General features: G+C 41.6%; 1 protein-coding gene across 2 annotated transcripts in view; it reads left to right on the top strand.

Moving 5' to 3' along the window:
• ARL3 (ARF like GTPase 3) overlaps positions 1 to 14121 on the top strand; it is a 169253-nt gene that overhangs the window by 92889 nt on the left and 62243 nt on the right. For both annotated transcript variants that reach the window (XM_078643668.1, XM_078643667.1), the window contains exon 5: positions 4521 to 4706. In XM_078643668.1, the coding sequence (XP_078499794.1) occupies positions 4521 to 4706 (186 nt within the window). The remainder of the gene's footprint in view (positions 1 to 4520; positions 4707 to 14121) is intronic.

Genomic DNA, 14121 nt, shown 5'->3' with positions numbered 1-14121 from the left:
ATATTTCCTTACCTGGACGATTGCCTTATCAAGGCAAATTCTTTCTCAGACACAAACATCCATGTCCAAAAATGTCTGTCTCTCTTCCAATCGCTGGCTCTTTCTATCAATCTCGGAAAGTCACATCTTGTTCCTTCACAAAGGCAAACGTTCTTAGGAGCAACCTTGGACACACAACTGGTTCAAGCTTTCATATCGGACGAAAGGCAAAAGAGAATCCAAACATGGCTCACATGTTACTATCATGAAGGTCAGTTTCAGTCCGACAGTTCAAGTCCTTTCTAGGAATGGTCTCTTCTTGCATCCTGTTGATACCAAATTGCCGCCTCAGAATGAGGCCCCTTCAGGAGGAACTCAACCTGCAATGGTTACAAGTCTCTGGTTCATTCGAAGATCTCATTCAAATCACTCCTCGGATGCGAGAGGCTTTTCTCTGGTGGGTCCAAGAAAGAAATCTAAAGAAAGGGTGGGCGTTACTTCAAGAGACGCCAAATTACACTATCACCACAGACGCATCCCTCGAGGGTTGGGGAGCACATCTTCAAGGGCTGAAGGTCAGCGGAAAATGGAGCCCTCAACAAAAGACATGGCACATCAATCTGCTAGAGCTAAGAGCCATCTTCTTAACCCTCAAGTCCTTTCGTACAATCATTCTAGGGTCCACAGTATTGGTTCGCATGGGCAATACTACAAGTATGCATTACTTAAACAAACAGGGAGGAACGATGTCGGTTCTTCTATCTCAGGAAGCCCAAGAGATCTGGGCTTGGGCGATACGACACAGGATCAATCTCTTGGCAGTTCGCGTGCCGGGAGTTTCAAATGTTCTGGCGGACACCCTCAGCAGGTCAACGGTGTCCACCCACGAATGGGAACTGCATCAGCCAACGGTGGATCGAATCTTGCAGCAGTGGGGTCATCCCGATCTGGACCTCTTTGCGACCAAGAAGAACAGCATATGCCTATTCTTTGCAAGCTGGCTTCCCCACAAGGACTTTCAGGGGAATGCGTTTTCGATCAGCTGGTCTCAAATATATGCTTACGCCTTTCCTCCGATACCGTTGGTTCCCAGAGTTCTCCGGAAGATGAAGAAAGAACCTTGTCGCTTAATTCTCATCGCTCCCAGATGGCCTCGCCAATTCTGGTTCACCGAACTACTTCTCCTCTCAGAGTGCGATCCAATTCAGTTTCAACCAATACCGAATCTCCTCTCCATTCAGAACAGTCAAATTTGCCATCCGGATCCTGCTTCTCTAAAATTCTCTCATCTAAATATTTCTGCGGATTGTAAGGAGGTATTGGCTAACGCGCGAGCACCTGCTACAGTAAAGACATACAGACTTAAACGGAAAAGATTCTGCATGTGGTGTCAATCTGCTGGGATTCACCCGTTTCATGCAACGCCGGAACAGATATTACCTTTTTTCTTGCACTTAGCAAGATCAGGCCTATTTCATGCAACGTTAAAGGTCTTTTTGGCAGCCATTTCAAGGTACCGACAGGATGGATCCAACTCTCTTTATTCATCAAGAATAATACAACAGTTATTTAAAGGACTATTCCGAATGTTTCCTCCTGTACGTCGCCCGCTCACATCATGGCATCTTAATGTGGTATTAGTGCAGCTCATGCGCCACCCTTTTGAACCAATTCACAAGGTGGATTTTAAATTTCTAATCTGGAAGGTTCCTCTGTTGCTAGCATTGACTTCATCTAGAAGAGTCAGCGATGTTCAAGCTTTCACTGTCAATTCACCTTTCTTGCAATTCACGTCCAACTCTGTGGTGCTGCGTACAAACCCAAAAAGTATGCCTAAGGTGCCTTAGGATTTTCACATGAACGAACCAGTCATCCTAAAGAAATTTTTTCCTAATCCGCAATCCCCTGCGGAGAGGGCATTGCCTACCCTTGACATCAGAAGATGTCTAAAATTCTACTTACAAAGGACCTCTACCATTCGCAAATCCGATAAACTGTTTGTTGCCTACGGGAAGATACGGCAAGGACAAGCAGTGTCTAAACAGACCATAGCTAGATGGATTTCTGCCGCTATTGACTTTTGCCATCTGCAAGCTGGAAGACCTTTGCAGACTACTCCAAGAGCACATTCTATGAGGGCGGTTTCCTCATCGACTGCTCTCTTCACTGGTGTCCCTCTTCAGCAGATCTGTAGAGCAGCAACTTGGTCCAGCAGACCTACTTTCACCAAGCATTACTGTTTGGAAGCTGACAGCGATGCTGATTCTTCAGTGGGGCAAGCGGTTCTCCGCAATCTTTTCAGATAAGGTGAGCCTCTGTTTTCCCTCCTCCTCTTTACTGCTTTTCAGACGCTTAGTATTTTGCCCATGTTCAGTACATGTTCAGGTGATTGTAAATTTTCATATATGTTTATGCATATAGCATTTCTATTATGTGATTGCAAATGCTTGCTATAAGCAGATAGTATTGCAAATAGCATCTTCCAAGCATTATTGGGGTACTGCTATCTACTCTGATTCAGGCATGTGAATCTATAAAAGAAACCCCAATTCTGGAGAAGAACAATAGTTACTTACCTGTAATCTGTGGTTCTCCAGTATTGGTGTCTTTCATAGATTCACATGCAACCCACCCACCTCCCCTCAGAGGCTACTTTATGCTCTTATCTCCTTATTACACTCTTGTGCGAGAAAATCTGAGAGCCTGAGCCTCTGAGGAGAACTTTCTGGTGGGTGCTGTCGCCTGATTGGCTGCAGTTTGGGCTATGTATAATGACTACGATAGTCATGCATGTGGAACTTGTTTCTTGGTTGGTTGGGCACTTTACTTCCTGGTTTCTTGTTACCAAGGTTTTTTGGTTATGGCATATTTATTTCTTTTTTATATACCGTGAGACTCCCACTCCGACGACTGGGAATGATTCAGGCACGTGAATCTATGAAAGACACCAGTACTGGAGAACCACAGATTATAGGTAAGTAACTATTGTTCTTCTTTGCCCAAGTAAGCAATATCACAATGTGATGTCAAAGCTTGGCAAAGCAGGCGTTGAATAAGCCTTCAAAGCAAGTATTAGTCATGGAGTCTGTAACCGAACCCATTCAGAACTGCATGTTTTTGAAAGTGACTTTCAAGGCATGCCAAGAACCGAAGGGAGGAGCACAAGCCTTTGGTTTCAGCCCAGAACAGAGTGATTGTGTCCTTGATCTGTGAAGGGCATAGGGGTTGTTCAGAGTTTACACCTTCGGACTCCCATTTTTGTCTTTGGACGGTGGATCTAATAGAATGTAAGAAGGATGGTCAGAAAGCAACATGGATTTGGTTGAGCCGCATCTTCCAGGAGTTGGTGAGATTCTACGTAAGGATTCAATCAGCATTGGAGTAGCTCTGAAATGGGAATGAGTAAAAAGTGAACTTCTGCCCATCGGGGTTGTAAGTTCCCGGTACACCCTAAATTCAGATGCATACATAATCTTGACAAATGTTTATGCAATGTAGTAGATCAAGTTAACAGTATTTTTCTATATTTACTTAGCATGACGGTATGTGTTTCACGAGGCCATAAATAGCAAGACCCATGATCTGAAACAAGTTTATCTTGTATGATATATATTACTTTTGATTTGATGGTAGTACTAGGATACTTCTTTTGCTGTGTACTTCATCTCCTAGTTGGATGATAACCTGGCATGTTATCAGCTACCTTTCTAACTCATGTTGGACAAGCGCAGCTTATCTTGACTTATGTTTTTGCCGCATGTAGTTGTTTGCTGCTTATGCCTTTATTTGCCTTATAATAATTGTTTGACATCATTCATCTACAAATGCAATATGCGGTGGTCACTCTATATTTATATTTCCAATTACCTACTCCTGTATTGGATGTCTTACTAGTGCTTGAATTATGTCAATTTCAGTAAAAGAAATTGAATTGAAAACCACAGACTGGGAGGATTTGCTTTCTCATAAAAAGCACTCTTTCCACAAATCGAAAGTCTTTGCCAAATGGTAAAAAGCAGGCATTAAATCAGAGCCATTTATGAGCTTTCAAATGAAGTAAGGTAATGATTGTGGAGGCATTTCCAACCAAAAGTAGAAGCATTCTAAACATATACAGGGCGCTCTACTCCCACAGTCAGTAGCACAATCCTTGTGCCCAGTAAGGAAAAAAATGAAAAAAGCCAAAGTGAAGGCATTTAAAAAATAAAATGTTGTTCCATTGGAAAAAATCTATTGGCAATGACATGTGAACTGAAATAAAGAATGCCTAATTCACATATTTGCTCACATTTTGATTTTAGGATCTTTCTAAACAAAGCACAATGTAGTAAACATTGCAGTAATATTGGCATCCAAGATGGCACAATTCTATGTCATGCAGTGTCTTGTCTCTAGGTGCTCTTCTTAAGAGCCATACTACTGGGGAGTGGCACAGCTTCTCTCTTAAATGTCAATGACCATTATGTTATCTGGTGTCAATGTTCTATAGAATCTGTTGCGAAAACAAAAAATCTAAATTAATTATGCTTTTACTGGAACAGGAGCTAGCAGAACTGTTGGATGAAGAGAAGCTAAGTGGTGTTCCAGTGCTGATCTTTGCAAATAAACAAGATTTGCTCACTGCAGCTCCAGCCTCCGAGATAGCAGAGGGTTTAAATTTGCACACAATTCGTGACAGAGTATGGCAGATCCAATCGTGTTCAGCGCTTACAGGAGAGGGAGTCCAGGTATGACATCAGCTCAACGAAAATTGATCAGTTTTGCAGTCATGTAAATTGATTTAATAGTTATAAAGGGTCTGAATAGTAAAACTCATTTGTATGCAGTGGAGGCTTTTATTTGACTGTCGTGGCAAATATTTTGTTTTCTCTCCTGGTCTCTGGTTTGCTTTCACTTTTTGCACAATTTTTTCTTTCTGCCTCTTGTCATACCACTGAATGTGTGTAATTCCTGGTTTTAGGGACTGTGGTTGATCTGTGCGTGTGTCAGCTTTCATCACAGCACCAATGTTCATTCTCTCGTTAGAGTGGGAGCTGGTCTGCTGTTGCCATTTCTGTTGACCAATGGCCTCCCAGTGATATTAAAGTACTGAAGGCCTGCCATATGCGAGAGAAACTGATACAGTTCACATTAACTTATTTAGTAACAGCTGGAAGACTGCCTCCCATGTTCCAGGAGCAACTGCTGCCCATTCTAGAGGGAATCTCAACATGTGTGTGACAACGCTGTATTCCCCTTGGTAATAGGCCATGTATCAGCTCCATACATTGTTCTGAATGTGGGGATGTTGGCAATAACAATAATGTAAAGATGCCATGAACATAATCGTTCTACCGATCTATATTTCTCTGGTTTCTTTATCTTCGTTATCTTTCTCTTCTTCCCCATGTCATGACTTTTGGTAGGTAGTGGTTCTTGAGCTTTGACCCATTGTGGTTTCATAGGAGACTCCAACGGTTCTGGTGTTCTTGGTTGCTCATTACCCTGAGACACTAAGACTTGAGGTACAGTCTGTTGTGGCTGGCGTGGGTTCATTCCTGGAACATGAGTATTGGTCCCACATCATGTCTCTTAACTCCAGGAACTTCAGAGGCTCAGAGATGTTATTTGGTCCATATGCCTCTGTTTTAGGGAGGATGTATGTGTTAATATATTGTCTCCTGTTCTAGCATAGTCATTTTCCTCTGTCATATAGTTTGGGAAATTTATAGAGTTTAACATTCACACTGAAATAGGTCTCTTGGGGCTGTAAAAGGAAAAGCACAGCGCGTATAAAAGTGCCAGAGAAGACTTGTGATGTAAAAAGCCATGACTTCAATAGTTTACAATATTTCAGAAGAGATGGTTCCTTCATGTCATGTAAGGGAATTTCATTCCTTTACTGACCACCTTGCACATAATGATTTCTTACCCCATTTCTTCAAACAACATTTAGAAACAGTAAATCATAGTTGTCATTCACCATTGGATCTTGCTTAAATTCACATGCTTAAATCATTCCCTGTTTAAGTGGCAGTCCCTCAGTAACTTTCCAATAGCAGTACAAGGCACTGACGGCATAGAAGGCCATAGGCAGTGCCTACTTTCTTAACACACCCACCTTATTTTAAAATGCCCATATTCAGCCAGTGAGGAGAGTGCTGTCTGCGTCACCTCTCCCAAAGGACTTCACACCTCAGACTTCTACTGCATGTTGCGTGGGAGGAGGTTCCAGAGCTTTGCTCTTCTTCTAATACAGTTAAGCTAACTTTTAGCCCTTTTCTTGGGCTTTAGGTGTGCTCCTTACCCTACTGCCCCTGGGAAATGGCAACTATGAAGAAATCTAAAAAATGCTTGTACCTTGTAATTTCTGTGGGAAAATTAGGGTATTTTCTGATGACCCTCATAAGAGATATATCTATTCCCTCTATCAAGACCACAAGTACTGCAAAATCTGTGTAACATTTTCTGAAAAGACCCTCAGTGACCATGAGGGAAGACTACTTAGATGAAAGTACCCGTATTCAGGGAATTAATCTGAGGCTAATTCGTCTAAATCTGAGTAAAAGAAAGGCAAGATAAGAAAGCCTGATTACTCGTAATCCTCAAAGGCTTAAGGAATTTTCTTCAGGAGAAGATGAGAAAAAACAGCACAAAAAGGCTCTTACGTCATCAGGTATGTCCTCCCCAGAGAAAGCAGAAGGCACTCTTTAACATCAATACCTCCACCATCATCTCTGCTGACTAAAAAGTTGAAAATAATGCTACTGTCGACTGTAATCCTGTTGACAATGTAGTCAACGACACCAGTCGACGATTTTCATCTATGCCTCAGAAGGTGAAGACACAATCAGCGTTGACGAAAGGCACTTGACGAAGGCACCAACAACTATGAGATCGCTCGATGGTGGTCCCATCAACGACAAACCCCTTGGTGTCTTACCCGGCTGAATCAGCACAACCACCTTCAACACTTACGTTGACGACTCTGTCAATGATGTTCCTGTTGATGTCACTCCCTTTGACTATTAAACCACTAATTTACTGCACATGAACCCCATTACGCCTGGATCCAAACTCTACAAGAAAAATTCTGTCTCAGCCTTCAACAAAGCTTCTAGAAACCGAAGTGGCTAGAGGGTTAGTGTTGTCGCGATCAGACTGTGTAAGGGTTCAATGTTCTAAGAGTGATGGCTCGAAAATATCACAGCAGTTACATGTTATCCCTATGCATCCTGTATGCTGGTTCGTCCTCCGGGAGGTGGACCCAGTGATTAATAGCAGTCAACTGCGCAGCCCAATAATACTTTTGTGTATGTCTGGAAGGCTATTCCCCCACCATACCATTCGAAGGTAAGTTACTGGTGAGCGATTCGAGGGGGGATCCTCCACCCCAGAGAAGAGTATGTATAGCACTATCAATGGCTCGAAAGTAGTTCGACCGGACAGCGTAAGGCGTGTTGTGAAGAGCATACAGAAAGCGGAGCAAGGCCATAAATTTGAAGATGGCTGCCCTTCTCAAGAGAGACAGCGGTAATGCCCTCCAGTGTTGTACATCGTCCTGCAGTAGTGTAAGCAGCAGTTCCAAATTTCACATGTAAAAGTAACCTGACTCCTGGGTAATGAATATCTCCAAATAGCAGAAACCCTCAGTAACTACCTGGGCCTCACAGTCGACTGTAAAAGCTGGAACAGCCCCACTCAGTATGTAGATCAGCGATTTGTTACAAGAAATAGTGTATCGGAGTACCTACGGTACAGCTTGAACATATTCATAAGTCTGCCGAGCGAGTGCTAGGGTTCAAAACTAGCAGCTGAATATCATCTGAGTACAGGGAAATTCTATCTTCCCATCCTGCAGTTCACTTCAGCCCTCTTATCAGAGGGTCAGTTCGTACCCAAGCCACAAGAGGTTCCAATACAAGAGCAACAAGCATCTGCAATGCAACAGCTCTCGCAATTGCAAGATTTGGAACTATTGGCATTGTAAATGACAATGTCTTTTATTTACGTTTTAAAAACCTGCAATAATAAAAGGCATTGTCATTTGCAATACCAATAGGTCAAAATTTCGAAAATGCAATAACTATTGCATTGTAAATGCTAGTTATAGATTGAATTCGATCTCCATAATAAGTGCTTTCTGAAATCGATCCCCATAGAGTTGATCAAACAAAGCCCTTCTGTTATCTGCAAGAATAAATATAGTTGGAGACATAAGTGCTCAAATACTTAAGAATTGTGTATTGGATAAATGTGTGTGACATCCTTGTTTGACTTTTAGCCTGTAAGCAAGTCATTTTGGGATGCTTCGAGTATCAACTGCAAAGTGGTCTGTGGATATAGACATCAATGTGCATATCATTAAGGCCTAAATACAAATAGATTATAATGTTGCACTGAAGAAAAGACAGCGCACGTTAGAATAATTAACCTTTTTATCGCAATTAAGGGCATTGCTGTTTTACACGCTTCCTAAATTTAAGATCACTTCACCAGCCAAAAAAAGACCATTTATGCCTGAAGAAAGAATTGCTTGTTTTGTGAAATATTAGCTTAGGGAATATAAATAGGAGCTACTTCTGTATCTGGAGGGAAGCAGGCAAGTACACGCGCTCCCACAGCTCGCCCCTCAGTTGTGTATATTGTTAGTCGAGGGGGTGAGGAGACAGGAGAGAACGAGGGAAAGGGGAGCTCTTCATTTTTAGAATGGCTTTAACCTTTTTTTTGCTGTAGCGTATTTTTAAACTACTTTATGTATCATTGCCTTATCCTGCTAAATTTGGGAGAGGTACACACCCCTGTTCTGTTGGATGTTTGAAAAACTGCTGCAGCAACATACCTCATATTAGATATGCGAGCTATGTCGGCCTTCTAACCAGTTCAGACCCTCACATTAATTAAATAAAAAAGTAATCCGACTTTCTAGCAACAGATGCCACAGCAGTGGCAGAAATCATAGGAGTATTTCTAAAGAAGTGTTTCTGGCAATATGAAGTGTTAAGGCATCAGACCTTATTGGAGAAGCTCCTGATGTAACTAATAACTCTGATACCCTGCCCTCAATCAGGTGACACATTTCCGGTGGAGACTGAGGTTTTTCTTTACCAAACAGCAGGGAATTACCGTGAATCAGTGGGTGTTTGCCACAGTCCAGCACAGTGGTTATTGCATAGAATTTGAAGAAGTTCCTTATCGTCAACCAATGTGAAAGACAAAACTGGTCACAGACATTTGTAAGTGGAAATTGCATCCTTGCTCCTCAAAGGAGCCAATGAAGCATTGACACCCTCATGCCCCCTGTGTATTTCCTTCTCCCAAAGAGAAGAGCATGGCATGTCTCAATTCAGACTTGCAGGCACTATGTTTGCAATCTGCAGTTCAAAATTACCACACTAAGGAAGTAATATGCCTTCTACAGGACTGAGGCTACAAGTTAACTCTTGATCATAAGGACTTATATTACCATATGCAAATGGATCCTGCTGATCAACAGAACCTGTGGTTTTGTGGTATTTCACAGGCATTATACATTTGCTGTTGTGCTGTCTGGATATTTCCAGCTCCTGCATTCACTGCGAGCCGCGACCAACGGAGAGAACCCTTGTTGGCCCCTCCGCCCTGATTCAGTCAGATTTCGAACGTTCCCGCTGACCAGAATCCACCCGATCTTCGATCAGCCGTGAACCAGCAATTAATCACCTGGACCCCTTCCATCTACACATCTCCGCCTTGGACAGATATCACTGTTTCCATCTACAACCCTGTCCTGATGACGATCCCGACTGACGGGGATCGAAACGCCGTCGACCTTACAGCTTAATTTCATGGCGCCTATTATGTTTTGTACTCCTAAAAAATTGACCCTCTCATGTTAAAGTGATTACAACTTGACTTTTGGAGACATTACTGTTTTATAAGTTCACTAACTGTCACAACGCGCCTACCACGCTGTTCACTCTAGCACTTGCACCATCACTATCACAATTGTATATATGACTGTATATATCACTTCTCACCAAGTGCCACCGGGTTGTCACATGATTTGTTCTGTACAGTGCTGTTCAACTGTATTACCATGTGAAAGAATACCCCTTCCTCTTCTTGCAAAGTGGTGAATAATACCCTTTTCTCTAAAAACTTCAGAGACTCCTTTTTGTTTATTTATATAATGCGTACTTTATTTATGTAATGCATATTGCATACACTTCTGAAATTGCCTCTTAAACGATACCTGTTGGGAATTGTTCTTATCTACACTATACACCCATCCCAACGTGGTTTATGGGTCCCCTCCTGTTACTCTTACACGTCTGGATATTTAACATATGTATTTTGTAGCTGCTTATTTACACCTCCAGTCCATTGATGTGCATTCTTATCTGGATGTTTAGTGATAAAGTGGAAGACCTAACATCAGTGCCAGAAACTTAGAAAACAATACACTTGCCCCAGTATTCTAAGGTTCATCATGAGTGTGTCAAAATTCCGTCTCCGTGCACAATAGATTTAGAATGTTCTTGGATTACCCTAAATTCCAAGGGTTTGTAAAGTTATCCACAAAGTTGTATTCACCAATTTTTAAAGTTGACTCCCAAACATTTCATTCATTAGCTGTGTTGAAATTGATGACTCTGTTAATGAAAAATTTGTTGTTGATTAGCAGGCATGCTGAATGCCAAACTTCATAGGCTCCCATTTCAAGGGTGGCTCTCGGCAGTGGTCACAAGTCACCACTGCCTTTAGCGCAAAAGGCAGTGGAGATTCTGTCACATCCTCTTGCAGGACTCACCATTTGCAGGCATAAAACCACCATTGACCATACGAACAGACTCCGCCTAGATGGGCTGTGGAGCAAATTTCAAAATGATGTCCGTTCTCTCAGTGTAGCTCTGATGGCACTCCATCTCACATCAATGTCTTGCAAAGTCATATGGTTGCCTTTGTTACCTAATAGCGTTTCAGACATTACTTTCACTCAAGGTTTTATTGATAACTACAGTCAGTACGAAAATGCTGTATATTATTTGCAGAAGTAGTGGAGAAAAAATACCACCAATCCAATATAGAGCCAGAACTATGACGGGCACCTCCGCAGACATACTTCTGTAGAAACACATCCCTGTGGTAGACTGCGATTTAACATACAAGTCAAACAGATGTACCCATAAGACACACAAGTCTCCACTTGTTCAGTTTAACAATATGGCACTTGAAAGCTAAGACTTTGGGTACCTTCAATTGCAGGAGGAGGGAAAGCATAACTTCAAATAAGCATCTGGCCTAACTGCAAGGATGTGCCTGGCAGCTGAGATGAAGTATTTTGCAAATCACTGCATTCATTGCACATGGTATGCCCCCTTTATGCTTCAGTTTGTGTCAATATTCAGGATTTAATAACTCAACAATCTGACCAAACTGCCAGAATGGAACATATTCCTAGTCTTAAAATTCCAGAAAGAAGAGCCTTCCTGGAAGGTGTTAAAAAAAAAAAAGTACCACTTGGGATGTTAATGTTGTTCATGCAAGCTAATGAGTTTCAACAGTGAATTCCTTTTCTCCCAAAGGTCCTAAAAAAGGTATGCTTCTCCCACTTCTTTCTGTCTGTTCAGTATGTTTCAGACATTGGAAACGGGCACAATATTCAAGGTAAAGTATTATTGCACATACACCCAGTAGTCTTAACAAAGGTTGTGTCACCGGTCCACAGTAACTCAACCATACCATTATAATCTTTCTTCATTAACTCTCACAACACAGCATTGTGATTATGTAGAAAATCAACCAAACCAAAGCTTTTCATACAGCAAGTTGCTTAGTTCATGATAAAACTGGCTATGTCTTTCTTGCACAGGAAAGACAGAAAATGCAATAATATTAAATTTGGAGCAATATAAAACAAGAAGAAACCAGTTCAACCATGAACACCTTAATAGCAAGGAATGTCATCCTAAAACAAATTAGTAGTTTGTTGCATATGTGAAATGTCACAAAAGAATTTGATTTCGAAGTCTTACATATTCCAGTTGATTGGTCACTTTGTGCAGCTCTGTTGTGCATGTGGCAAGCAAACTCTTCACATTATGCCCCAACCTTGTTCTACGTACAAGAAATAGCTAGTCAGGTTTTTTAGGGAAAATACTCCTAGATGACCTACTGGTCTTCTCTTAACATTTTCAGAAAGCATTTTGAAAACATCACTTACTTCAACCTAACCTTAAAGGAATGTGAGCATATAGGTTCGCAGTATGCAAAAGGAAAATGTTACTTGCCTATAACCATGTATTTACATCTTTTTTGATGGTAGATTCACATGTAACCCTCCCTATGGTCTGTGGAAGAAAAGGATAGTTTATTGCACAGGAACAGAAAATATGAGGATGGAAATATCAGTATTCTGAGGTGATGCTTGCGTCGCAATGCATAGTGGGCTTCAAAGGATGAACCCACGAGCCATTAGAATCATGGCTGAAGCCAAAAGAAAGACAATGAAAACAAGTTGTACTGTTCCACACCAGGTGGCAGAAGACTGCGTAGCATGTGTATCTGCAATAAACTCATATTTAGTGGTAAATAAAAGGTTTCTTACTTCATTTGTGTTTTTGTTCAATTCTTAGGCAGGTAGATTGATACGAAGTGCCTGCGTTGGAAGTGTGCTAGTGGAAGGTACAAGAATTAGGGTGATGACAATAGAGTAGTACACAGTGATATTAACTAGTGTGTATGTGTACTTCTTTTCTGTACACTCAGTGTCTGTCTCAAGGCCATTGGACAATGAGGAGAGTACAAAGATAAGTCTTGGGTGTGGAATCACCTTCAATCAAATCTGTTGAGTTGCCTCAAACATAGTCAACTACGCACATCTAGTCGGGTAAAATAAAGCACTGTCAGATGCATGACTTCGTGAACAAGACTCCCTAGTTTAAACTGCAACATCTGTTTGCAGATTGCCAGTTGATCGAGAACAGTTTATGGTTGATGTGATCTCACAGCCAAGCATAATATGTCAAAATCCTAATTTAAGGAAATATTTATTGCCTCTGTAGTACAAAATATGAGACAGTATGGGTACGAATGAAGACTTTCTGCATCACTAGAAGTAAAACTCTTTCACCACCTTTTCCAAGAAATGCGTACCTTTTACCAATGTATACCTTTTCTGCCTTATTTCCCATCTACCACTTGTTCTTCTATTGTTTTTAAGAGGGAGAAGAATCAGAAGACTTTCCTGTGGCGTAGCTGATGCCAAAGGAAACACACATTTTGGTTTAAAAGTCTTGCTCTCTACTCTTCCTGCTATTTTTTGTACCTGCTCAAGTCAAGGTAGTTACGGGATCTCTGGAACCAAAATGTAATCCCACTAGCCTTTCTCTGGTTTCTCCAGATCTGAGAGAATGCAGATGATGATCCAGGGTCACCTTGAGTTATCTCTCAGGAAATTAGGGGGTGTTACCAAAAGAGGTTAGAAAAATCAGGAGGATACCAGTTTTTGTGTTTTCATTGGTAGGAGCACAAGACAGTGATGCCCTTTCTCACCAGTGCTCTTTGCTCTGGCGATAGAGTAATTGGCGACCCTCATGAGGGTTGATGCCCGTATATAGGCCTGGACAGATAGTTCATGATGGGATGAACAAATATCCTTATATGCAGATGACATTCTGCTTTATTTGACTCTGACTGACCAATCATCAGTCCGTATACTTGAAATGTTATAAATATTTGAGACATTTTCGAGGTTTGTGATTAATTGGTAGAGGTCCCTCCAGTTGGGGGCTGGAAGCAGATAGACCCAATGCCACTACCTCTACAGGTGGAACCCCACGTTTCAAATATTTGGGTTTATGAATACATAGAGATGCCACTTCCCATGCCCGGGGGAATCTCGACCCATTGCTGCAGAGATTAGAGAAGGACATTCTACATTGGAGTACATAACCACTTTACCTAACAGAAACCGAGGCAATGTTCAAGATGATAGCTCTTCCCCGACTGTTGTACATGCAGCAGAATTGCCCATTTCTCCAGTATTGTATCTTTTTTAGATTCACATGCTTGAATCTTGCCTGTCGCCATGGTGGGAGTCACACTGTAACACTACAATAGCAGTACAAAAGCTTTAAGGACAACCTCCCTTGAAAATCAACAGCATTTTGTAACTAGTTA

Source organism: Lissotriton helveticus, chromosome 5_1, assembly GCF_964261635.1.
Source record: "Lissotriton helveticus chromosome 5_1, aLisHel1.1, whole genome shotgun sequence".
NCBI classification, from domain to species: domain Eukaryota; kingdom Metazoa; phylum Chordata; class Amphibia; order Caudata; family Salamandridae; genus Lissotriton; species Lissotriton helveticus.
Note: the sequence above shows the minus strand (reverse complement) of the source record. Positions and strands in the feature narration are given on the sequence as shown.